The following is a 27887-nucleotide window of genomic DNA, read 5'->3' on the forward strand; positions in this document are numbered from 1 at the left end:
GAAGGTTATCCAGGTCAGTGCTTAATGAGTAGTTAAACATTTCTAAGGCTACTGCTCAGCACAGGGAATATAGCCAATATTTTATAATAACTTAATGGAGTATAGTCTATACACATATTGAATCACTATGTCATACACCTGAAACTAATGTAATATTGTAAATCAACTGTATAGAAAGAATGAATGAAAGAAAGGAAGGAAGGAATAAAGAAAAAGAAGAAAAAACATTTCTAAGTCAGCTGAGCTCAATTATTTTATTCTTTATATTTTTGAAGTGATGCTCAAAATACCACTTAAAATCCTCAAGTGGCCCAGGGTCCCCATAGTCTCTCAAGGAGGACACTCAGGTGAAAAGGGATTAAAAAATAAAAAATGCCTAAACCAACCAGGTGAGGTAAATGACTTTTTTTAAAGCAAAATTCCAAAATGGGAATCAGAGAGGTCAAAGGAGGCAGGTCTTTGAGAAGAATTACATTATCTACTTTTCTGACTCCTACTAGAGAAATAAAACCTTCACTAAACATTTGAAATTGAACTTGAACAGGGCCTAAATCATAAGCATCAGTATGAGAAATTTCCCCGAATGTATTTTCAAGGAGAAATAATTCTTTAAAATGTTTACTCATGTGTAGAGTCAAGTTTTCCTGATGTTGAAAGTCAGAGCCCCTGGAAAGTTAGAAGTTCACTGTTCAAAGCCAAAAGCAAAAGCGCTGTGGTGGGAGCAATGATACTCTTGGTTGACAAATGAGTTGCACTTCTTCCCAGCTTCGGGGATAAGAGGACGCTGAGGGGAAGAGGCCCAGAAGGAGATCGGGAAGGGCTCACCTGAGGCTGTAGAGCACTTTGCCGTCAGGCTGGACCCGGAGCATCACGTTGTCTGTGGTGGTGTCGTGGATGAAGGAGCGCTTGGAGTGCACAAAAAACATGTCGGGGACCCAGATCTTCTTCACCAGCCGGCCGTCAAATGTCATGCTCAGGTTGTTGGTGCTTGGGAAGGACAGCCTCTCGTCCTTCCAGTAGTGCCTCAGGTAGAGGGTCATCGTGAAGTCCTGGGACCAAGGGTAAAGAGGAGGAGCCCACACACTGAATGGCCGGGTGATAGCAGGGCATCCTGCTCCCCCACCACCAGGCTGAGGAGTGAACTGAGCCCAGGGAGGCCTTGCTTCTAGTCTCTGCTGCTTCAGGAGAGAGGGAACCCTGCATGGGGGCCTCAGCAGGAGGTTGTACAGAGGGGGCCTTGAATCCCACCCCACCCCACCCCTGGGCACTTGCCTCCACTTGCAGAAGGCTGCTCCTGCCGGTGCTGGGACCCCAGCCTGAGGGCAGCCTGCCCACACACGGGGCCAACTGCCAGCCTAAGAGTTCATGCCTCTGGAAGCAGCCCTCAGCCAGGGAGTGGGGCTGGGGATGGGTAAGGGGGATGGATAACCCAGCTCTCTGGCCCCTCAGAGGGGACAACCCTGAGGTGAGCTCTTTACTGACTCCCAGAGAAGCCCGGAGGGACTGATTCTCACATAGATCTGATCTGATGACATGACCATTTTTGCTTCCTTCCTTTTCCCTGTCTCACCTCTCCACCCTCTTCTTATAAAGATAATTTTTTTGACACCACTATATATATATATATATATATATATATATATATATATATTATATGTTTCCCAGGTGGTGCTAGTGGTAAAGAACCTGTCTGCCAATAAAGGTAAACCCAGGAGATGCAGGTTCGATTCCTAGGGTCAGGAAGATCCCCTGAAGGAGAGCACGTCAACCCACTCCAGTATCCTTGCCTGGAGAATCCCATGGACAGAGGAGCCTGACAGGTTGCAGTCCATAGGGTCACACAGAGCTGGACATGACTGAAATGACCTAGTGCACGTGCGCGTGCGCGCGCGCGCACACACACACACACACACACACATATAGGCTGTGCCACGCAGCTTGCAGGATCTTCATTCCCGGACCAGGAATTGAACTCAGGTCCTCAGTAAAGTGTGGAGTCCTAAGCCCTGGACCATCAAAGAACTCCCCCCACTCTTTTCTTGTATTTCCTTGGTGTCTGTGTGTGTGCTCAGTCGCGTTTGACTCTTTGCAACCCCATTAACCATAGCCCACCAGGCTCCTCTGTCCATGGAATTTTCTAGGTGAGAATACTGGAGTGGGCTGCCATTAAACCACTTGTTGCCAGAATGCTAGTCTCAGGTCTGCTTCTCCCCAGCTAAGACAAGTTTCTAAAAAGTCCTGTAAGTCAAGGAGTTGCAGAATGTTCTATTTGTTAATCAAAGCCCATTTAAAAAAGAAAAACAGAGGAAACTTGAGCTTTTTCTGCATTTTCACAGCCAGACACAGAGTCCACAGGAGTAGCTTGTGTCTGGCTCCTTGGATCCCACTGTTTATGCTGGACAGCATTTGCCCAGAGAACACATCCTGGTGGCAAGAGCCTGGACACTGGGTGGTGACGATCATGTCTGCCATGCGGCTCTGTCTCCTGCCAACGGGGCAGCTTTGAGCAAATGTCTCGACCTCGCTGAGCCACCTGTAACACGAGTGTGGGAATTCCCACTGCCCGGGGGTTTTGAGCCCGGGGAATTGTGGTGTGTGGCGCTCCTGGCCCAGCACAGGGCCCGAGGGGATCCCCTACCCACAGACTTGGCTGAAGAAGCGCTTACCATGTCCACCTCTGAGATGCTGTCCAAGCTCTCCACCTGCACGTCCACGCCAACAGGAATGGCCGGCCCTGGGGACGGGGCATGGCAAGAGCATTTACTCTTTTTATTTGAACTTTGACTACAAATCAGACAGGCATAAGCAGTATTTCTCCTAGCACATTCAGATTTGAAGGTTTGGTGTCCCACATGCCAGGCTAAAGTCAAACCAGAGATAAAAGGGTGGCATCATGGGCTCGCTCCCTAGAATATTCCAGCGAAGGTAAAAAAAAAATTTTTTTTTTCATCTGAATCAGTCAGGTGATTCTGAAATGAGGAAGTTAGTGCAAAGCATTTGTCTTTGGTTACATATGCTCATCTAAAGGAACGATGAGACCTGGGTCAAAGTTGGGTCCCATCTAAAGAGTTATTCCTTAACCTGAAGGCACACATTTTTAAATTTTTGTATTTACCTCCTGATTTTGCACCCTCTTTCATCTTGGAAGCCAGTGTCTCTGGCTTGGTGAATTAGAACCAAGGTGATATTCAAAACATTTACCAAGGTACTGATCTGCATCTTTGCTAGATGATGGAGTCGCCTCCATGGGGGATGTGGTACACTGGGTGGATATGAAAATATTATATTTGGGGGGCATTTCTAGGACATAAAAACTTTATATTTATAAAAAGAAAGAATCATCAGGGAAGTAGATTGCGGCCTCTTTTCCTCCCTGCTTTCAGGTGTATAGGACAGGCATGGAATATAATCACAGAATATCATCACGGAACATCATCACGGAGTGAAAAGGTGAATTTGGGTCCAACAGCAACAGATTAGAGACTGAATAAAGACTCCCTTCTAGAACCTGTTTATCCTTTAGGCAAAAGTGACTGGAAGAAATAAAAGGCATGAGAATGATTTCTGAAATAAATATTTTTTTCCCGGGGGGAAAAAAAACACAAAACTCATAAGAATGAAAACCCTACTTGACACTAAGAAATCTGAAATCTGCCAGCTTCAAAGGGCTCTGGCACTAAATCATTATTTTCTAAACAATTTTCATTTAATTAAACTCACCAGACCACACTCTACCCTAGGATATGAGCCCAGAGTTTTGTCTGCCAGCTCCAGGATAAGAATAAACTTAGTCCAAAAAAAAAAAATTTAGTCCAAGATTGGTATTTCACATTAAATTGATAATGCAGTCATGATTTTAGGGGTATGATTATTGTGCATTTTTAAACATATATTGCAGACAGAACTTTCACAATTTATTTTAAAAATTATGCATTTCTAGGAGCTATGAAAGTGAGCATTTAAGAAAATTTCAAAAACTGCTTCCACAAATCAAGAAATAAATTTAAAAGACCCAATTTAAAAAAATTGTTATTTCAGAGCAGTCTTTCAGGAGGCAACTTTGGACTGCAACTGTCCCTACAGCCAGCTACTAGCCTCCCTAATACTGAGACATCCTTGTTGGGAGCCGTGGCCTGAGGACAGCTGGGCTAGTCTGGCCACAAACCAGCAGCTGCCTCCCAAGAATGCATTCAGCAGAGCCCAAGGCAGGCTGGCCATGGCAGGTGCTCAGATGATGCTGAGGGCTCAGGCCTTGTTCACAACCTAGGCAGACCTGATTGGGGTAGGGAGCAATGCTGAATGGTTCCCTGGTCTGATGCTGCCCATAGACAGACAGAAGGACCTGGAAAGAAGACGAGCCCCAAGAGCGCATGCCTCATACCTCCAAAGCCAGGCCTCATGCTGAAATCGTGGTCATCTATCCTCAGAAGCTGCTCTGATTTTGTTAGTGGCGATTTCGTAATATCAGGGCTTCGTTTAAGAATTGGGCTGCAGAGCGGGAGAAAACAGGTTGATCACATACCCTAATTAAGTCGGATGAAAACTATTTGCATTCAGACTTGATCTTGACAAGTTTGATGGGCTGTGGTATTTCTTCTTTAAAGCTACTGGAAATCCTCTCTTCCATTCCCGGGCTTTCTGGATCAATGAACCAACCCAGAAGGTCCAAGACAGGAGTTTAGGAATGTGAATGAGGAGCTTGCAAAATACCAACACCTAGGGGACTTCCCTGGTGGTTCAGTGGTTAAGACTTCACCTTCCAGTGTAGGGGGTGCAGGTTCGCTCCCTGTTCAGGGAGCTGAGACCTTACATGCCTCTTGGCCAAAACCCAGAAAACATAAAACAGAAGCAATATTGTAACAAATTCAACAAAGGCTTTAAAATAAATTAAATATTTTAAAACCCAATATTCAGGCCCCATCTCAGAGGTGCTGATGTGGGCAGAATGGAACCTGGACATTGTTTTTAAAAGCCTCCCAGATGATTTTAATGTGAAACCAACGGCGAAAACTGCTGGTCCTGGGCTTACTAATAAGTCTAAACTCACCCAAAGCTCCTCAGCCATTTGGGGCAGGTTGCAGCTGGAGGGGAGAGGCAGTGGGTGTGGGCTGAGCCTGTCTCCCTTGGACCCCTATGGCCCATCCTGCAAAGACAGCATGGACTTGCCCTTGGGTCAAATGCCAACTATTCTGGCTCCTGGGAGACAGCTTCTTGTACTTATGGTTCTGAATCGCATCTAGGGCCATTTTAATTCATATTTACTTTTTCTAAGTAGGTAATATATTTGCAGGGTTTGACAATTAAAAAGAGAAAGGAAATGCAGTGAAAAGTTGGCTTTCTACCTGTGCCTCCATTCATCCCATTCCCCCAACCACTGTTACTGCTCTCTCTCTGTTCTTCATTTGGCCGTGGGGCTTGTAGGATCTTAGTTCCCTGACCAGGGATCAACCCAGAGCCCCTGCTTTGCAAGCATGAGTCTTAACCACTGGACCACCAGGGAAGTCCCCCTTCCCCCTGGTACCTCTCTTATTGGTTTCTGGTCTATCTGTTCAGAGTATCTTGTAGGTACAAGTAAATACAAACATACATTCTTATATCCCATGTTTTTCCAGTTTCATTGAGATATAATCAATACTTAACATTGTATTAGTTTTAGGTGTACAACATGATGATGTGATACATGTATATTTTGTGATAAAATTATTACCACAATGCATCTAGTTAACATCCCTCACCTCACACAGTCACACATTTTTTTTCTTGTGGTGAGAAACTTTAGGAGCTACTCTTACAGTTTTCAAATATACAATACAGTAGTATTAACTATAGTCACCACGCTGTAATTAACATCCTCAGCACTTATTTATGATATAACTGGAGGCTTCTACCTCTTGATCCCTTTCATCCATTTCGCCCACCCCACACCCCACACCTAGGGCAACCACCTATCTGTTCTCCTTATATACTAGTTTTTTTTTTTTTTTTTAATTCCACGTAGAAGTGAAATGATACAGTATTTGTCATATGCTGTGGCAAATGGTCTCTTATTTTTACACATCAAGTAACATATAAAATTACACTTTTTCTTTCTTCCCTTATATATATATATATATATAACTTGGATTTTTTTCCATATCAAAGTATCCCAAGCCTCATATTCTTTTTCACACTACATAGTGTTGCATTGCACAGATGTACCATCACTCATGTGCTCAGTCCTCTCTCAGTGGACACATGAGTTGCTTCTAGTCTTTTGCCGTTACAATCAGTGCCACAAGGGCCTTTTACAGTCTTCACTTACCCCTCAGCAGCATCTCTGGAACTCACAGAAACAATGAACTGCCCTCCCAGCTCCTCCTTGTCCCAACAGCAGTGTGTGTGTGTCCTCCCGTGTACCATGCACACACAAACACACACTCACACTTCTTCCAATGCACATGTTGCAAACTTTGGCCTACATCAGCATCTCGTGGAGGCCTGTTTCAAACCCAGGTTCCTGAACCTCCCCTTGCCCCAAAGTTTCTGATTTAGCAGGTCTGGGCTGAGGTCTAAGAATGTGTATTTGTCACAAGTTTCCAGCGAAGAAGGCAATGGCACCCCACTCTTGTACTCTTGCGTGGAAAATCCCATGGACGGAGGAGCCTGGTGGGCTGCAGTCCATGGGGTTGCACAGAGTCAGACACGACTGAAGCGACTTAGCAGCAGCAGCAGCAAGTTTCCAGATGCTGCTGCTGGTGGTGGTCAGGAGATGGCACTTTATTTTAATGTTTTGGCCACGCCACCTGGCATGTGAGATATTAGATCCCTGACCAAGGATGGAACCTTGGTCCATGCACTGGAAGCATGGAGTCTTAACCACTGGGTCACCAGAGAAGTCCCTGGAGATGGCAGTTTGAGAACCAGAGCTCTGGTGCATTCATCCTCAACACACAATTTCCTCCCTTGTAACTGGCTCCATCCATCGTTAAGTGCTTGGCTATCTTCTTTCCTGAAGAAATTATCATTCTGGGCGGGGGGTGGGGGGTGTGGGGTGCGGAGAATGTGTCTGGGAGACAGGAAAACAGAGCTCCACCCTCCAGTGACCTGCCTGCTCCGTGCCTTTGGGCACCTTTCCCTGGGATTCGGTTTCCTCATCTTATTGAAGGTGAAGCTCTGTGACAGGACCAGGGCTGTGTGGACCCCATAGGATCATGTTTGTGTGGGTACTTGCTTTTGGAACTTGAAGGTGGACTGCACATGGAAGGAGTCATTGTTGTTTCTCAGCCAACAGGAAGTTTCCTCCTAAAGGAAGGAAATCGCTGAGCTGGCAACAAAGGCCGCGCCCCAGGGAAGAATCTTAACTAATGGATCAGGGTGGAAGTACGCTGCTGCTGGAAGGGAGGGAGGAAGCCATTGCTGCCCACCTCCTCTCTCTCTCCTAATGGAGCCAGGAGCCCTCCTTCTGCTCCATGCCCCTCAGCCAGGAGTAGAGGCATTGCTGCAAATCACTGTAGCTTAGGTGTGGAGAAGAGGCCCCTTACAGGGGTGTGCTTGCACCTCTGGTCACTGTCTGCCTTACTTGAGCGCATCTTTGTGCACTCCGTCTTTGAGGCTTACTATGAAATTAAAACTAAAGGTGTTCTAGAGAGTCCAGGTACTCAAATCAATAAAGTATCCTTCACCCTGTAGATTTGCTTCAAATCTAACTGGAATAAAATGTGAAAAAAAAAAAGACTACAAAACTGCAATGCATTATTTTAGCTTTTCAACGAGTAATTCCCATGACCCACAGAAGCAGGAATTGGAGGACTGATTATTCAGAAGGCCTGATTTGAAGAGGTCTGACCTAAACTATCTCCCCAAATGAAACTGATGGCATTTTTAACCTGCAACTGCCATGAAGCTGTCAGTATGGAGAGGGACACATTGCCAGGTGGACCATTTCTCTTGGGCATCCTTGCACTTCAGCTTAGGGATTCAGCCAAAAGTGCACTGGCAGGAGATGAGAGAGCAGAGGGTAATTCCTCCTTCTCTCTCGGCTTCAATGCCAGGGACTAGCCATGTCTGTGTTGCTCTGTAACCACAGATAATCACAGTACTTCAATAAGCTCCGGTTACACAATTTCCCCTTCAGGTCTGCAGGTGGTCATGGCTTCCTGTATTTCTTGTGCTTGGGGGTGGGGCATTCACTTGCCTGGTTGCTGCCCTGAACCCTGTGCACCGCTCTGTGAGCGGTCTCTTTATTCAATTATTGGTTAAGCCCTTTTGAGTGCAGTGCTGTTTTCTGCCAAGACCCGACTGATACCCAGGGATATCAGAGCTGATGCACAGGGATTATGTCATTCGCGACAAAGTGGAGCAGGGGCAGGCGTGCGCTCTGCAGGAGGTGGTCCCAGGGCTGCTTCTGCTGCTGCTGCTGCTGCTGCTGCTAAGTCGCTTCAGTCGTGTCCCACTCTGTGCAACCCCATAGACAGCAGCCTACCAGGCTCCTCCGTCCCTGGGATTCTCCAGGCAAGAACACTGGAGTGGGTTGCCATTTCCTTCTCCAATGCATGAAAGTGAAAAGTGAAAGTGAAGTCTCTTAGTCGTGCCCGACTCTTAGCGACCACATGGACTGCAGCCCACCAGGCTCCTCCGTCCATGGGATTTTCCAGGCAAGAGTACTGGAGTGGGGAGCCATTGCCTTTTCAGGTTCCATGGCTGGGGAAGGGCAAAGACAGGAGGGAGAGCTACAGGTCATCACAGTGGATGGTCAGCAGGGGCAGGACGAGGCCACAGGCCACTGAGGGCAGAGTCCTCTTCATCTTTGGCATTTTGCACAGTGCTGGGTGCCCGTGGACTCTCAGTACATGTTAGTGAGTGAAGAACGGTATTAGTTCTTTGGATGGGTGCCAGAGAGAGCAATATAAGAGATGCAGGAAGAAAGAGGGGGTAGAAATAAAAATTAAGTTTGGCCCCAATCTTACTGTGGCTTTTGTTGTTTAGTCACTATGTCGTAAACCACCAGTCTATCTGTCCATGGAATTCTCCAAGCAAGAATACTGGAATAAGTTGCCATGCTCTCCTCCAAGGGATCTTCCCCACCCAGGGATCGAACCTGAGTCTCCTGAATTGGCAGGTGAATTCTTTACCACTGAGCCACCAGGGAAGCCCTACTGTGGCTTTGGGCCAGTCTAAAACAGAACTGGGCACCGACTAAAGGAAGGGCTGCCAAATTCTGAGATGTCACTACCTCTGCCCTCATGAGGCTGAGATTCTAGCTTAGCAAAAAACTGATAATTAGGACATGTAAAATCTTACTCATTTTCTGCCACACCATGCAACTTGTGGGATCTTAGTCCCCGACCAGGGATTGAATCCCAGCCATGGCAGTGAAAGCACTGAGTCCCAACCACTGGACCACCAGGGAACTCCCCTAAAATATTTTTTAAATAGTTGCTATTTAATATTTTAAAATAACTATTTTCTGTTCACATTCCCATGTTAACATTTTTTGGAAAATAGATTGAGGCCTAAAGGAGAGGATGAAAACCACTAAGAAATAACCTGTACCATCCTGAGTATATCCTTACAACCCTGAGAGAGGGAAAAACACTGTAACTTGCTTTTAACTCAAGTTACATATATCTTAAAATACTTTTCATGTCACCAGCATCATTTTACCAGCTGAGGTATGAGTATTAACCTTGAAATGAAATGTAACACATAGCAAATAAAAGGATAACTAACACTGCCTGCGTACTTACTCTCTGCCAGTTACCAGGCTAACGATATCACATGTATTAACTGGGTTAGTCCTTACAACCGAGAAGGCAATGGCACCCCACTCCAGTGTTCTTGCCTGGAGAATCCCAGGGGTGGCGGAGCCTGGTGGGTTGCCGTCTATGGGGTCGCACAGAGTCGGACATGACTGAAGTGACTTAGCAGTCCTTATAACAACCCTGTGAGGTAGGCCTTGCCATTGTGCCCATTTTATACATGAGGAAGCTAAGACACAGACGCTTTGAATAACTTGTGAAACTGAAGGAGCCAGGAGTCACACTCAGAGGCTCTGGCTCTAAGGATGGGAGGCAAGTTTGGCCACTGTATCTCACTGGGAGATCTGGCTCCCATTGCCTGGAATTTGGGTTCAATGTGGAAGGTCCAAGCTTACTTTTCCCCTCACAGAAGAGCCAGCATGGACTTTGCACAAAACTGGTGCCCACTCACTGATTAAACAAGGGCATTTATTGGGACTTCCCTGGCAGTCCAGTGGTTTAAATTCCATGCTTCCAATGCAGGGGAAGTGGGTTCAATCCTGGTCGGGGGAAAAAATGAGTGCATTTACTGATTAAGTCCCTAGGAACTTAAGAAGAAGGAATTGACATGTTCCAAATTGGATACCTGGCTGTCTGAGGAGGCCTTACAAATAGCTGTGAAAAGAAGGGAAGCGAAAAGCAAAGGAGAAAAGGAAAGATATACCCATTTGAATGTGGAGTTCCAAAGAATAGCAAGGAGAGATAAGAAAGCCTTCCTCAGTGATCAATGCAAAGAAATAGAGGAAAACAATAGAATGGGAAAGACTAGGGATCTCTTCAAGAAAATTAGAGATACCAAGGGAACATTTCATGCAAAGATGGGCTCAATAAAGGACAGAAATGGTATGGACCTAACAGAAGCAGAAGATATTAAGAAGAGGTGGCAAAAATACACAGAAGAACTGTACAAAAAAGATCTTCATGACTCAGATAATCACGATGGTGTGATCACTCACCTAGAGCCAGACATCCTGGAAAGTGGGCCTTAGGAAGCATCACTACGAACAAAGCTAGTGGAGGTGATGGAATTCCAGTTGAGCTCTTTCAAATCCTGAAAGATGATGCTGTGAAAGTGCTGCACTCAATATGCCAGCAAATTTGGAAAACTCAGCAGTGGCCACAGGGCTAGAAAAGGTCAGTTTTCATTCCAATCCCAAAGAAAGGCAACGCCAAAGAATGTTCAAACTACTGCACAATTGCACTCATCTCACACGCTAGTAAAGTAACGCTCAAAATTCTCCAAGCCAGGCTTCAGCAATATATGAACCGTGAACTTCCAGATGTTCAAGCTGGATTTAGAAAAGGCAGAGGAACAAGAGATCAAATTGCCAACATCTGCTGGATCATGGAAAAAGCAAGAGAGTTCCAGAAAAACATCTATTTCTTCTATATTGACTATGCCAAAGCCTTTGACTGTGTGGATCACAATAAAATGTGGAAAATTCTGAAAGAGATGGGAATACCAGACCACCTGACCTGCCTCTTGAGAAACCTGTATGCAGGTCAGGAAGCAACAGTTAGAACTGGACATGGAACAACAGACTGGTTCCAAATAGGAAAAGGAGTACGTCAAGGCTGTATATTGTCACCTTGCTTATTTAACTTATATGCAGAGTACATCATGAGAAATGGTGGGCTAGAAGAAGCACAAGCTGGAATCAAGATTGCCAGGAGAAATATCAATAACCTCAGACATGCAGATGACACCACCCTTATGGCAGAAAGTGAAGAAGAACTAAAGAGCCTTTTGATGAAAGTGAAAGAGGAGAGTGAAAAAGTTGGCTTAAAACTCAACATTCAGAAAACGAAGATCATGGCATTTGGTCCCATCACTTCATGGCAAATAGATGGGAAAACAGTGAAAACAATGTCAGACTTTATTTTTCTGGGCTCCAAAATCACTGCAGATAGTGACTGCAGCCATGAAGTTAAAAGAAGCTTACTCCTTGGAAGGAAAGTTATGACCAATATAGATAGCATATTAAAAAGCAGAGACATCACTTTGTCAGCAAAGGTCCATCTAGTCAAGGCTATGGTTTTTCTAGTGATCATGTATGGACATGAGAGTTGGACTATAAAGAAAGCTGAGCATGGAAGAATTGATGCTTTTGAACTGTGGTGTTGGAGAAGACTCTTGAGAGTCCCTTGGACTGCAAGGAGATCCAACCAGTCCATTCTAAAGGAGATCAGTCCTGGGTGTAAATTGGAAGGACTGATGTTGAAGCTGAAACTCCAATACTTTGGCCACCTGATGCGAAGAGCTGACTCAGTTGAAAAGACCCTGATGCTAGGAAAGATTGAGGGCAGGAGGAGAAGGGGACGACAGAGGATGAGATGATTGGATGGCATCACTGACTCAATGGACATGAGTTTGAGGAAATTTCAGGAGTTGGTGATGGACAGGGAGGCCTGGCGTGCTGCGGTTCATGGGGTGGCAGAGAGTCGGACACAACTGAGCGACTGAACTGAACTGAAGTTATGATAATACAGGATGACATTTGAGACAGCTTCTTGAACTGAATGGAGGGTGTATGTCTCTTGAACATACATTTTTATTCTATCTTCTTGCTGCTGCTATTGCTGCTGCTGCTGCTGCTAAGTCAGATTATGAAAACTTCTGGTCCGTGGTCTTTCTTCTTGATCTTTCCTTGCTGTAGTTCCCAGTCTGTTTGTCTAAGGATGATGTTTTCTCAAAACATTTCCCAGAGGTTAGTTCAGGTCTGGGGGTCCCTTAGGAGCAGGGTTCTGCCAGAAGCCTCATTTAATTAATAGCAGAGCATTCGATAAGTTATACTTCACTTTGTTCATTACTTCATCTTCAAGCCTGGCATGCTGAAGTCCATAGGGTCGGAAAGAGTTGGACACAACTGAGCGAGTGAATAACAGCAACATTATAGCTCTAGTCCTACAGGCAGACGGCAATGTGGAAATGGCCAGTCTACTGCCAGAGCCACACAGAGGTGATTTTGTGTTCCCCACAGACTCATTGGCCTGGGGGTTGTGTGAGTATGTGTGTGCACATTTAATTTTTCTTTATTTTATTTATTTCTGCCATAATGTTATTTACACTTTCTTGAACAGCATTTCTTGAACTGCTAGGGAGACTGTGCATTTTTCCACATAATGAGTAAGGACTGTGTATTTTCCCTCAAGTATAACTTTCCTTGGATTCCTCACTAAATGGATTTTTGGGTAACTGATGATCTCTTTTTCAAACCACTGCCTCTAAGAATGTGTGATAGGTAAGTTAGGTGTCAACTTGGCTAGACTCTGGTACCAGTTTTTGGTTAAATACCAGCCTAGATGTTGCTGTGAAGGTGTTCTTAAGATGTGATTAACATTTAAATCAGTAGCCTTTAAATAAAGCAGATTACCCTTCATAATGTGGGTAGGTCCCATCCAATCAGTCGAAGACCTTAGAAAAAAAGACTGAGGTCCTCTGAGGAAGAGGGAATTTGGTCCGCACTGCCTTCAGCTGTAACATCAACTCCTGCTGGAATTTCCCCCTGCCTGCCTGACTGCCATGTAAATTTCAGACTTGGTTGCCCACACAATCACATGAGCCAATTCTTTAAATAAATCCTCCTCCCACCCCAGCTCCCCTCATATGTGTGTGTGTGTGTGTATACATATGTGCTTAGTCCCTCAGTTGTGTCCAACTCTTTGTGACTCCATGGACTACAGCCTGCCAGGCTCTTCTGTTCATGGGGATTCTCCAGGCAAGAATACTGGAGTGGGTTGCCATGCCCTCCTCCGGGGGATTTTTCCAACCCAGGGATTGAATCCAGGTCTCCTGTATTGCAGGCAGATTTTTTACCTTCTGAGCCACCAGGGAAGCCCCGTATATATACATATATAGGTATATATATATATATAATATATATATTATAATAAATATTGTACTATATATGTGTATGTGTGTAATACCATAGAGAGACAGATAGGGAGATAGATATACATACATACATTGTTGTTGTTGTTTAGTATCTAAGTTGTGTCTGACTCTTCTGGGATCACATGGACTATATAGCCCACCAGGCTCCTCTGTCCATGGGACTTCCCAGGCAAGAATACTGGAATGGGTTGCCATTTCCTTCTGCAGAAGATCTTCCTGACCCAGGGATTGAATCTGCATCTGCTGCACTGGCAGATTCTTTATCACTGAGCCACCAGGGAAGCCCAAATATATACATGTTATGCACATGCTATTGGTTCTGTTTCTTGGGAGAACCCTGACTAATCGAGACAGTGAATATTCCATGATGCCTGAAGTCTGCACACCTGTGGGACACCTGAGTTGCCTAGAACCGGAAGGCTGTGTCTGGCATGGGTGGGGTGTTTGTGCTGTCTCAGAGTCTTCTGATCCAGCCTTCTTGCCACCACGATGGATCCAAGTCGATGGATCAGACTTGGCCTCCTGGGCCCTCCCAGGGGGACAAGAGGGCGCAGCAAGGGCATGTTTGTCCACCTGCTTCTCTGGTAAAATCTCAACCTTGAACATCCCCTTTTCCTGATCTTTCTGTTTCAGTTTCCTATAAAATGAGGGAATAACCCTAACCTTATAGGATCACTATAAGGATTAAATAGGAAAATATTAACATGAACATTGCTCTGGTTTTGACATATGAAAACATTTTCATATGGTTCAACCTGAATTTTACATCCATGAGTATAACTTCCCGTTCTCCTCTTACGGTGGTCAGAGTTGGGTGCAGGAAGTAGAGAAACGGGGGATGCAGAACTCTGAGGGTACACTGTATGACCAGGCATGACTTATGTACTTTTCTGGGCCTTTCTCTTCTCATCTTTAAAAGGGGGGCATTTCCAAGGACTTTGAAGTTCTGTAGAGGAAGGGGTGAGGTCCAATTTGCTCACTGCTTCTTCCAGTGCCTGGAGCAGAGTGTCATCAATACATATTTGTTGAATGCATGAATGAATGAGTGAAGTACAAGAAAAGGAAGGGTTAAGAGTCTCTCAATTATTCATGCCCAACATTTCTTGAATATCTGCTATTTATCAGATATTGTACTTGAACCTGGGGAGACAAGGATAAAGGTGTTAGCTGAGCCCTTGTTGTAACTAAACTGTGCCCGCCCATTCATATAGTCCCGTAACGCTCCATGTGACTGTATTTGGACGAAGGGCCTTTAGGGAGGTATTTAAGGTTAATTGAAACTGGTGTCCACTTAGGAAGAGGAAGAGACACCAAAGAGCCTCCCCATCACATTCCGTCTCCCCAGCGGTGAGCCCAGAGGAAAGACACTATGAGGACACAGCAGAAAGGTGGCATCTACAAGCCGGGAAGAGATCCCTTCCCAGAAACCAAAGTTGCCACCATCTTGATCATGACCTTCTAGCCTCCAGGACTTGAGAAAACGAATGTCTGTTGTTTAAGCCACCCAACCTGAGGTATTTGTTATGGCAGCCTGGGCAGACAGCTCTCAGGGGGCTCATAGGCTGATAATGCTGAATGATCAGTTGTCTGAGATAGGATAGATGGGGGCCGTGGAAGCTCGGAAAAAAGTCATCTGAGACTTCAGATGCAGGGGTTGGGGAGGGCCATGCAAGGTCCTCGAAAAAAGGTGACATCTATGCTAAATGTTGGAGGAGGAAAAAAAAATGAGCCAGAGGAAGAGGGAAGAGATGGGTGTGGTGAGCCCTGGAGCAGCCCAGTGAAGGCTCAGGAAACTATCAGGATGAGCGGCGCTTTGTAACCAGACAAGAGTGAGAAGCACAAAGACTCAAAGTTTTAGCAAGCTCTCTGGAGAATGAAGGGATGCAATGAAGAGAGAACACTGTTAACTTAAAAGAAAAATCACAGGATTTCCCTGGTGGTCCAGTAGTTAAGACTCCACACTCCCAGTGCAGGGGGCCCAGGTTCAATTCCTGATCAGGGAACTATGTCCTGAATGCCTCAACTAAGACCCAACACAGCCAAATTAAGAAAAAATGTTTTTACATAAAAATATAATAAAAGAGGTGTAGGGCGATCAAAGAGACCCCACCCATAACCCAGAGGTTTGTGCTTTGTCAGGACAGGTTCTGACAGTCAACAACCTCCTCCCTCCTGGCCTCTGCCCTTCATCACCTGAATCCGCTGCAAGCTCCCATCACTGTCTATCGCCCTCACTTTCTTCTAGTCTCAGTGGTCCAGTTGACAGCCAGGCTTCTTGTAAAAGTGAACCACATTCACTCCCATTTTCTCCTCTCCTCAACACACCGCTGCCCATCTCCTCCCACTGACATTGTTAACGGCTCTTCATCCCATAAGTGGAGCTTGCATCTTGGCCCTCTACCTGACTGATTTTGACCCTGGTGGGATCTGACTCACCAGGTTTTGCAATCCACATGGATTGCTCCCTCCTTCTGGAAACCTTTGACACCTCAACTGAACGCCTCTCTGGTCCGTAAGCCTCTTGCGGGGAGAGTGTGTACCTGACTTGGTCACTGATGAGGCACCCACTGCCCAGGGCGGTGTCTGCTCTGTAACACGCATCTGATAACTGTCCCGTAGATGCTCCCTTAGCCCCTTTGACACCTCTCCATTCCTGTTTTACACCTGTTTCTCTGATCACCCATTTCCAGCTTCCTTCCCTGAATCCTCTAGTTGTGTCATACGGGATCTTTCCTCGTGGTGAGCAAGCTCAGTAGCCCTGCAGTATGTGGGATCTTAGTTCCTCAACCAGAGATTGAACCCGTGTCCCCTGCATTGCAAGGTGAATTCCTGACCACTGGACCACCAGGGAGGTCCCCATGGAGTCCTCTTCATCCTCGCCTTGAATGTTGCTCATCACAGCTCTCTTTGTCCTGCTCTTATCTCATGCTGTCTTTGGGTCACTTCATCCATCACCACCAAGGAACTCTCTTTACAACTACATCTCCAGACCCTAATTCTCTTTTGAGCCACAGACCTAGAGCCCTTCCTGTCAAATGGACAACCATCTCCTAGTAGCTTGTAAGCACACCCAGGTCCACGTGCTCATACTGATCTCATCCTCTTTGCCCCCAAACCTGCTTCTCCTCCTGCTCTCCCTTCCCAGGCACTCCCCCTACCCAGTTACACCTTCCAGATACCTGCTAGACTCCCACCCAGTCTAATCCTGACAATTCTGCCTCCTGAAAGTTCTCATCCATCTTCCCCCATCCCTGTTCACTTCATCCCACTAGTACCGTCCTAGCTCCGGCTCTCACCGTCTCTCATCTGGTCTAAAGCAGGGACTCTGGATGACTTTTTCTGTCTGCCTTGCAACTCCTTCTGCATCCTCCTGCCACCCTGCCACCAGTGTCACCTCCCCAAATGGAAATCAGCTGCAACTCTTAGAACCTCTCTTTCCTGCAGTTTAAATTTGAGTTCTATAGCATTACAGACAAGAATGCTAATGGTACTTTGCTTCTGATGGGATCGGTTTGTGCTTCCAGAGCTTGAGTAGGAATTTGTCCAGGGGCCTGTAGTGTAGACAGGCTAGATTTTCATTCTTCCAAGGGGGAGGGAGAGACCATAAGTATTGATACATTCTAAAAACACTGCTCAATGCCCTGGCACTCTGATCTTTATCCAGCACGTTTCATGAAGGTGGATCCCATCTGGCTATATCTCCCAAGAAGATGCTGAGAAAAACACAGAAATTATTTGCCAGGGCAGAGACTAAAGTAAGCCCCAAGTGAGACACAAAATGTAAGAAGGCCCTTACTCTTGGGTCGTGCAAGGCCATATTCATTTATTCAGCCAGCTATTTATTTTTCAGTCGTGCTCTGCAGCTTGTGGGATCTTAGTTCCCTGACCAGGGATCAAACCCATGCCCTTGGCAGTGGAAAGAGTAGTAACCATTGGACCACCAGGGAATTCCTAAGGGTCACTTTAAATTTTGCATCATTGGCCCCTCACTAGCCTCACCCTCACCGTGTGCATGTGTTCACCTTGCTTCTTATGTTATTAGTATGAACCGTGAAAAGCAGCCTGGCTACAAATTACCAGCAGTTTACGAGTTTAGAGTCTGGCTAAAATTAAGTGAGCCCTTTACAAACTTAGGCTACATAAAAACAAAACACCTGGCTGGGTTCACCATTTTGGAAAGCAATTCTGCCAGTTATACTGGAACTTTAAATGTTCTTATGCCATTTGGTCTAATATACTTCCAGGAGTCTACCCTAATTAAATAATCATGCACATAAACAATGACCTTATATACAAAGATATCCAGACAGAATATTTATAATAACAAAGAGAAAGCAGTTAAATATTGTAAGCAGAGGAAGATACTTAAGCAGTTATAATTGTTATGACACTTTATAGTGTGTTCATTCCAATGATAACACTATATACTTCAAATAAGAAAATATGCAGATAAAATCACATTAAATACAATAAGGTTACAAAACTATATGCATAGAAAAACCCCAGTCTAGTTAATATTCAATACATGCTTATTAAAAAAAACAGAAGAAAATACACAAAAATGTTAACAATGTTATTTCTAGGTTTTGGGGATTATGGGTGATTTTTGTGCATTCAAAAACATTTTTTAAAAATAAAAACAAAACAAAACAAAACATTTTTTTCCTGTGGTTTTTAAAATAATGTGTATTTCATAATAAAAATAAAAGTTCCTTTAAGTAATTTTTAAAAGAAAATTTATTTTGCTTTCAGGACTCACTTTGTCATTTTGTGTGTGTGGGCGCTCAGCCATGTCTCACTCTTTGTGACCCTATGGACTGTAGCCCACCAGACTCCTCTGTCCATGGGATTTTCCAGGCAAGAATATAGAAGTGGATTGCCATTTCCTTCTCCAGAGGATCTTCCTGACCCAGGGATCCACCCTGAGTCTTTGGATCTCCTGCATCGGCAGGCAGACTCTTGACCACTAGTGACTCACTGGTATTCCTAATAAGTCACCCCTCTAACTCTGGCTTGGGAGAGAGGCAGAAAAGTTTTTGGTGACAACCAATAGAATTTGTTGCTGTCATCTGTAATCCTCGAGAGCACATTTGATTCAGATCATCTCTACGGCGGCACCGCTCCACAAATGCCACTGTTTGTCCAGCAGCCTCTGACGCTGACAGTGATGAGACACGTGTCTTGTGCACAGCAGTCCCTGTCTGTGTCCTGGGCTCACCACGACCAGTGGATATCTCAGCTCCTTAACTTTGATATGTTGCTAAAACTGCTTGAAACAAGGGCTGTGAGCCATAGCTGGCTGTTCAGAAGCCCAGGTGCGAAGGGCTCTCTCAAACCCAGAGTGGGTCTCTCAGGAGTCAGACACCCAGCCCTCCCACTAGCCCCAGACTCCAAGAAGCCGGATTTCCTTTCATATTCATCAATTTTGCTTTTTTTAAAAGAGTTTTTGGCCACACCTTGTGGCATGTTGGATCTTAGTGCTCTGACTGGGGATTGAACCTACACCCCCTGCACAGGAAGGAAGAAGGTTTAACCACTGAACCACCAAGAAAGTCCCATAGTAATTGATACTTATGACCTCTGCTCATCTTACATTCAGAGATGAAGAAAGCTAAAGCTCAATTTGAACTCAGGATAATAAAGAACCAAGAATCAAGAATGCCCTTCCTGCCTCCATCTCTTCATCAGTTAAGAGAGAGCTGGTTTTGGGGGTGGGGAGTGGGGTCTCCAAATATCCTATTTTATTGATGCGTATCAGGCAAACAGGTGTGCAGACATGCATTTCCATTACCAGCACAGTCACAGAGCCACCCTGGTGAAGCTGATGCTGAAGGATCGGTCTGTTTCTGTCTGAGCTCCTTCTGCGGGCTGGCACAGCCAGGGCGGCACGTACCTTGCTGGCAACCATCAGCAGCTGGTCCTCAGGCTAGTCCACCCCTGTACCCTCCCAGTTTACACATGGGGACAATCTAACGATCCTCCGGGCCATATAGCTTGAAGAAAGCTGTTTTGTTCTCTTTTAAAAGATTGTAAAAGGGATCTACACATCTAGCAGAAATAATTAGAACTCACATAATCATTCTCACTAATTAGAGGTCCCATCAGTCATTTGAGAATTCCCAGATTTTCTCCAACCTAGGATGCAAACATCAAATAATTGCCCTTGTTATTTTTAACATGCATATATGCTTTTTTTTCCCCCAGAATCTTTTCACCCAGGAAAATTCCTAAGAGACTGGAGAATATGCAATGATAGCACTGTACCAAATCTAAGCATCATTTAAAAAGAAAACATAATTCTAACATCGTAAAAAGAGGGGAAGGAAGCAGGAGAACAAAGGGAAAAGGAGCAAGAAGGCAAAGGGCATCCCCAGGAAACACCACATACTGGAAACGATTCCACAATGAAACCAGAAGCTCGCTGCACACACCGTCTCCCCCTAAATCCTCTGTGCTGAAATGTCCACTCACCTGCCTTTCTTCGACATCTCCTGTATGTCTCTTTTTCGCCAGTGCACTCTGCTTTCAGTAGGCAAAACCCACGCCCACCACAAAAAGAAAACGCCAACTTTCATATTCTGGATGGCCAACGTGGGTTTCCAAATCCAAATAGTTCTCTGAAGAAACAGCAAAAAAAAAAAAAAAGGAAAAGGATGTTCTTTTTCTCTCTTAAGACATTATCGGTCTGTTCATTATTAGAAAGATGTTTATTCACGGAAAAAAAAAATTCAACCCACAGTCTGTAATCTGGAGAGCAGGAGAAAGCAATTTCCACTAAACCTATAAATCCTCCTACGTCAGATGTCAGGGATTTTCTGCAGGGAGGTTGAAGTCCTGTGTCCCTGGCTAACAATTATTTTGGCTGGTCTAAATAAGCTCATCATCAGACCTGGTGAATTAGTTCAGAAAGCTCTGTATGAATTTCTGGTCCAACAAATAGAAGGAAGTAAGGAGGAACCAAAACAATTCCCAAATCCAGAACTGCCTGAGGTGCTGAATTGCTTCTTATGCCCCGAAAATGAGCTCCTCCCTGGATCTATTTTAAGCTTTTAGCCATTATTATTTGCTTCAGCTGAGGGCTGGATTTGGACAGTTCCCCACCCCCACTCCTTTTTGTGGATGAATCTGTGGAAACTCAGGGCTCTGTAACTGGGTGGGTTGTCTATTTGGCTAACACTTTAGTAGGGCTTCCCTTGTGGTTCAGCTGGTAAAGAATCCACCTGCAATGCAGGAGACCTGGGTTCAATCCCTGGGTTGGGAAGATCCCCTGGAGAAGGGAATGGCTACCCACTCCAGTATTCTGGCCTGGAGAATTCCATGAACGGTACAGTCCGTGGGGTCACAAAGAGTCAAACACGACTGAGTGACTTTCATTTCATTTCAGTAGAAGGCTAATCCTTGTCTGGTGGACCCTCCAGGAATCTTCTCATCCTCTACGGATGTGGTTTTTATTTTCTTTGTTTTGTTTGTTTGTTTTGCTTCGATGTGGAGGATAGTAAATGCTTTCTTTTTCTGCATTTTTTTCTGTATACTGGAGTCTGTTTGATCTACAGTGTTGTATTAGTTTCAGGTGTACAGCAAAGTCATTTAGTCATACATACACAGTATCTGGGAAGAAGGCAATGGCACCCCACTCCAGTACTCTTGCCTGGCAAATCCCATGGATGGAGGAGCCTGGTAGGCTGCAGTCGATGTGGCTGCTAAGAGTTGGACATGACTGAGCATCTTCACTTTCACTTTCATGCATTGGAGAAGGAAATGGCAACCCACTCCAGTGTTCTTGCCTGGAGAATCCCAGGGACGGGGGAGCCTGGTGGGCTGCAGTCTATGGGGTCGCACAGAGTTGGACACGACTGAAGCGACTTAGCAGCAGCATACAATATCTGAACTTCCAAGGTGGCACAGTGGTAAAGAGTCTGCCTGCCAATGCAGGAGGTGCAAGAGATGCCGGTTCCATCCCTCGGTCAGGAAGATGCCCTGGATCAGGAAATGGCAACCCCCTCCAGTATTCTTGGATGGAAAATTCCGTGGACAGAGGAGCCTGGCAGGTTACAATCCATGGGGTTGCAAAGAGTCAGACAAAACTGAGCACACACACATACATATATCTGTTCTTTTTCATATTCTTTTCCCATATAGATTATTACAGACTATTGAGTAGCATTCCCTATCCTATACACCAAGGTCCTTATTGATTATCTATTTTATATGTAGTAGTGTGTATGTGTTAATCCAAACTCCTAATTTATCTCTCCCCACCTCACTACAAACAAAGCTAGTGGAGGTGATGGAATTCCAGTTGAACTATTTCAAATCCTAAAAGATGATGCTGTGAAAGTGCTGCACTCTATATGCCGGCAAATTTGGAAAACTCAGCAGTGGCCACAGGACTGGAAAAGGTCGGTTTTCATTCCAATCCCTAAGAAAGGCAATGCCAAAGAATGTTCAAACTACCACACAAATTGCATTCATTTCACACACTAGTAAAGTAATGCTCAAAATTCTCCAAGCCAGGCTTTAGCAATACGTGAACCGTGAACTTCCAAATGTTCAAGCTGGTTTTAGAAAAGGCAGAGGAACAAGAGATCAAATTGCCAACATCCACTGGATCATCGAAAAAGCAAGAGAGTTCCAGAAAAATATCTATTTCTGCTTTATTGATTATGCCAAAGCCTTTGACTGTGTGGATCACAATAAAATGTGGAAAATTCTGAAAGAGATGGGAATACCAGACCACCTGACCTGCGTCTTGAGAAACCTGTATGCAGGTCAGGAAGCAACAGTTACAGCTGGGCATGGAACAACAGGCTGGTTCCAAATAGGAAAAGGAGTACGTCAAGGCTGTATATTGTCACCCTGTTTATTTAACTTATATGCAGAGTACATCATGAGAAATACTGGGCTGGAGGAAGCACAAGCTGGAATCAAGATTGCTGGGAGAAATATCAATAACCTCAGATATGCAGATGACACCACCCTTATGGCAGAAAGTGAAGAACTAAAGAGCCTTTTGATGAAAGTGAAAGGGGAGAGTGAAAAAGTTGGCTTAAAACTCAACATTCAGAAAACGAAGATCATGGCATCTGGTCCCATCACTTCATGGCAAATAGATGGGGAAACAGTGAAAACAGCGGCTGACTTTATTTTTTTGGACTCCAAAATCACTGCAGATGGTGATTGCAGCCATGAAATTAAAAGAAGCTTACTCCTTGGAAGAAAAGTTATGACCAACATAGACAGCATATTAAAAAGCAGAGACATTACTTTGCCAACAAAGGTCCATATAGTCAAGGCTATGTTTTTTCCAGTAGTCATGTATGGATGTGAGAGTTGGATTATAAAGAAAGCTGAGTGCCGAAGAATTGATGCTTTTGAACTGTGGTGTTGGAGAAGACTCTTGAGAGTCCCTTGGACTGCAAGGAGATCCAACCAGTCCATCCTAAAGGAAATCAGTCCTGAACGTTCATTGGAAGCACTGATATTGAAGCTGAAACTCCAATACTTTGGCCACCTGATGCGGAGAGCTGACTCAGTTGAAAAGACCCTGATGCTGGGAAAGATTGAAGGCAGGAAGAGAAGGGGACGACAGAGAAAGAGATGGTTGGGTGGCATCACCAACTCAATGGACATGAGTTTGAGTAAACTCCCGGAGTTGGTGATGAACAGGGAAGCCTGGAGTGCTGCAGTCCATGGGGTCGCAAAGAGTCAGACACGACTGAACTGAACTGAACTGAACCATGCCTTTCGCTTTTGGTAACTAAGTTTGTTTGCTAAGTCTTTTAGTCAGTTTTTGCTTTGTAAATAAGTTCATTTGGATCATTTTTTTTAGATCTCACTTATATGTGATATCACATGATATTTATCTTTCTCTGTCTGACTTCATGTAGTATGATAATGTCTAGGTCCATTTGTGTTGCTGCAAATGGCATCATTTCATTCTTTTTTATGGCTGCGTGGTATTCTATTGTATATATGTACCACATCTTTATCCATTCACCCATCAATGAACATTTAATTGCTTCTATGTCTTGGCTATTGTAAATGCTGCAATGAACATTTGGATGCATGTATCTTTTTGAAGTATGGTTTGCTCCAGATACACACCTAGGAATGGGATTGCTGGATTATATGGTAGCTCTATTTTCAGTTTTTTAAGGAACCTCCAAACTGTTCTCTATAGTGGCTGTAACAATTTACATTCCCACCAACGTGGAAGAGTGTTGATTTTCTTTACGCTATTTTACAACCCTGTGAAAGGTAGATATTAACATGTAGAAAACTAATAGTAATACATATCTCTCCTGTCCATAGCTATGCAAATTATTCCTCTTGTCCACTAGAGAATATAAATCTCTGAAAAGCAAATCCTCATTTGAACCAGTTATAGCATGTTCCCTCACTAATTAATGAATTAAGCAAATTCTTTCACATGTGTTCATTTTATGGTTATGTGAGTCATAAGTAAATCCTCTTGTGTAAATCAGAATAAAGCACTTTCAATAAATACATGTTGGAAACAGTTCAACACACAGAAAGAAAGGCAGAATATTTGATGTCTCCAGAAGTCAATATAAGCCAAGCATCATTGGATACTTAGTTGATTGTGTGTGTGTGTGTGTGTGTGTGTGTGTGTGTGTGTGTGCGTGCGCGCGTGTGCACATCTGTGCTCAGTCATTTCGGACTCTTTGTGACCCCATGGACTTTAGCCTGCCAGGGTCCTCTGTCCATGGGATTTCCCAGGCAAGAATACTGAAGTGGGTTGCATTTCCTTATCCAGGGGATCTTCTCGACTCAGGGATTGAACCCAAGTTTCCTGTCTCTGGCATTGGCAGGTGGATTCTTTACCACTGAGCCACCTAGGAAGCCAATAGTGACTTGTTGAAGAACCAAAGTAGCAAAGAGGGATGATTCTGGGGTTGAGTATATTAAAAAGTTCTCCAGGCCAAGAAGGCATTGAGAAGGACATTAAATGGCTTTTTGATGCCCAGATTAGAAAATCTCTTTCTTTCTTGTGTGGAGAACCGTGGACTAGCTCCAGCAGCCAGAAGCCTGGACATAACCACAGAGAACAAATCTGGATGGCCTCACAAGGGCATTTCCTACCTTTTCTCAGTAGCTTTGTAGAGAGCTGGCTCAGCAGATCTGAGTTAGCGCAGTGGAAGCACAGGCTGATACCACGTGCTGAGCTTTCCCAACAGAGCCACTTCTTCCTTCACCAGGAAGCTCCCATGGCAGAGCTGGATGGCAGGAGCCCACCCTGGAGCCATTTAGCCCCAGTCAACCATGCCCAACACAACTCAGGGGGATCAGGAGAGCTCAGAAAACTGTGTGATCTTTGCTACTTTCCTGCTTGTAAGTACTCTTGATGGATGTTGTTTTGTTTTTTTCCATTAACACCACATGACTCCATTGCAGAGTATCTGTGTCCGTCTGCAGGACGTGGACATGGGAAGGAGTTGACAAGACATCTGAAGATAAATAAGACAGAAGAGTAAAAATTCAGAGGCAAATAACCTAGGCTGCTGGGGGTGTCTGCTGCATATGATGGCCTTTTTTGTCTTGCTGCCCTTTCTTGGTGTGTGGTCCTTAGATGCACAAAGCTGGGTTGCCACGAAGACTGTGGTCCCGGCCACTGAGAGAGGCAAGGAGAAGAAATGAAAGGCAAGCAATTTCACAAGTGACACAAGAGCTGTAGTCATCACTTTTATTTACATTCCATTGGCAAAAACCTGGCCACATAGCCACTCCTAGCTGTGAGGAGTCTGAGAAATGCAGTCTCTAGCTGAGTCATCTTATATTCAGCTAAAATTCCATCACTATGGGAAAAAAGGAGAGTAAATTTGGAGGAACACTCAGCCATCTGCCAAACTCTCCAACTTTGCTTTCCATCTTAGGAATCAGGTAGCAGTGACTAGAATTGCAGCTTCTATTCCAATAAACCCCTTTTGTTAGGGTTTACTGGGTCCCTTTCCTCCTGGCCTGCTTTATAATATAGAGCTAAACTTTTCAGGTCAGTCAGAGCATCCAGACTAAAGAGAAAGGGGACAAAAGTCAGTCAGACCTTTCATCTGAGGCTTTTTGAAAGGCTGGTATTTATGATGAGCAGCTCAGTTACCACCCCAGTTCTGCACTGCTATTCTAATTCAGGTCAGAGTCCTTGATCCCTAGGTCCTTTAAAGCCCATCTGTAATGTGCACTCTCTTTCTCATTTCCCTGTTGCCCCTTCCCTGTTGAACCACCAGTCCCACTAAAAACACTTAAATTACTTAATTCAAGTTATTTAATATGGCAACGACAATAGGCGGTCTGTAGACTGTGCGTACCAAGTTGCTTCAGTCATGTCCAACTCTTTGCAGCCCTATGGACTACAGTCCACCAGGCTCCTCTGTCCCTGGGATTCCCCAGGCAAGAATACTGGAGTGGGTTACCATTCCTTCCTCCAGGGGATCTTCCTGAGCAATGGATCAAACCTGCGTCTCCCACATTGGCAGACAGGTTCTTTACCAGTAGTGATACCTGGGAAGCGCATTCAGAGACTACCCACCATCCATACAGAAATTTTCATCTCTAATGGGAAATCTAAATTAATAAGAAGCTTCAGGTACTTGAGTTAACTTTTTTTTTTCAGTATAAGTCTTGTGATCTGAACATATCTTATTGATATCCCTAAGATTTTAATCCTCAGTGAGGCATATTAGTTTTGCTCATCACTTGGAACCTTAGCTGGTTCACCGTGGGTGCTCCATAAATATTTAGTATATGAATAAATGAACCTATTAAATGCCCAATGCTTTTATTTCTTAAGGAAGATAATGTATAAATATATTTACATTTTTTCTAAGTTTAATTTTGAAATATTCTAAAATATTGTTAACTATTTCAGATGCTCATGTATTAATACATTTGGGAGAAATTTTTCAACAACAGTGTTTGACACAAAAATTACTCCTGACTAGTACTGATACCATTTTTTAAACCCAATACTGTAACTGCCCCAATTCTCTCACTTTGCAAGTTCATTCAAATCCAAACCACCCTATTTAGTGCTTCTCTGTAAAAAACCTCCCCTGATCATAGTAGCTCACTCTAAGCCCTTTTCTTCCGTATACTGATAGCACTTCTATACCTCTTACCTTTGGCATTTAATTGTTGTTGTTGTTCAGTCACCAAGTCATGTCCTGCTCTTCGTGACCCCATGGACTGCAGCATGCCAGGCCTTCCTGTCCCTCACCAGCTCCTGAAGTCTGCCCAAGTTCATGTCCATTGCACCGGTGATGCCATCCAACCATTTGGCCCTCTGTCGCCCTCTTCTCCTTCTGCCTTCTGTCTTTCTCAGCAGGCATTTAATTATCTGCTGCCTAAAATGGTTGACTACTTGTTTTCCCATATACTGTATTAGTCTTCCTTCTCTAAGGAAGACTATACAAATGTCATTACTGTATTTTAGTCATCTTTTAATCACATCAGCACTGAGCACAAGATCTTGTATACTGTTAGCTGAAAAATGACATCCCTTTTTTTATTTTATCTTTTGGTGTCCTGCACAGCCCACAGGATCTTAGTTCCCCAACCAGGGACTGAACCCAGGCCATGGCAGTGAAAGCACTAAGTCCTAAACACTGGGCCACGAGGGAACTCCCCTCCTTTTTGGTTCTTTATTTCTCACGCCTGCGTGCATGCTAAGTTGCTTCAGTCATGTCCAACTCTGTGCAAAGCTATGGACTACAGCCTGCCAGGCTCCTCTGTTCATGGGATTCTCCGGGCAAGAATATCGGAGTGGGTTGCCATGCCCTTCTCTTATTTCTCATTATTATAGCCGAATAATAACTGTTTCATGAATGCTTAGATCATTTATCTGGTGCTTCTCTGAACAAGCCGTCGAACACTTGGCCAAAGTCCTTTGGATGCTGAGTAACTAGGTCTCCTTCCTGTGAGGCAACCACTACCACCACTACTACTACGTCACTTCAGTCGTGTCCGACTCTGTGCGACCCCGTAGACGGCAGCCCACCAGGCTCCCCCTTCCCTGGGATTCTCCAGGCAAGAACACTGGAGTGGGCTGCCATTTCCTTCTCCAATGCAGGAAAGTGAAAAGTGAAAGTGAAGTCGCTCAGTCCTCCTGCTTTGGCAAGTTCTTTCTACCACAAGCCATGAAAGACTTTTATAATATGGTTTTTAGAAGCTATAAAGATTAACTAGCAATGAAAAATCGATAA

At 44.6% G+C, this 27887-nt stretch overlaps 1 protein-coding gene across 2 annotated transcripts in view; it reads right to left on the minus strand.

The window, feature by feature from the left end:
• The window catches only part of GABRR1 (gamma-aminobutyric acid type A receptor subunit rho1), a 35146-nt gene extending 14477 nt beyond the window's left edge, over window positions 1-20669 (minus strand). Inside the window, exons 1-5 of one of the 2 annotated variants that reach the window (XM_025294592.3) lie at window positions 20409-20669; window positions 20143-20288; window positions 4382-4488; window positions 2667-2734; window positions 826-1049 (exon numbers count right to left, since the gene is read on the minus strand). In XM_025294592.3, the coding sequence (XP_025150377.3) occupies window positions 826-1049; window positions 2667-2734; window positions 4382-4488; window positions 20143-20246 (503 nt within the window). In that variant the 5' untranslated portion in view covers window positions 20247-20288; window positions 20409-20669. Of the gene's footprint in view, window positions 1-825; window positions 1050-2666; window positions 2735-4381; window positions 4489-20142 lie in introns of both variants that reach the window. The other variant, XM_045161951.1, reaches the window with a different exon arrangement.
• Between the last annotated feature and the right edge of the window lie 7218 nt (window positions 20670-27887).

Source organism: Bubalus bubalis, chromosome 10, assembly GCF_019923935.1.
Source record: "Bubalus bubalis isolate 160015118507 breed Murrah chromosome 10, NDDB_SH_1, whole genome shotgun sequence".
Classification (NCBI taxonomy): domain Eukaryota; kingdom Metazoa; phylum Chordata; class Mammalia; order Artiodactyla; family Bovidae; genus Bubalus; species Bubalus bubalis.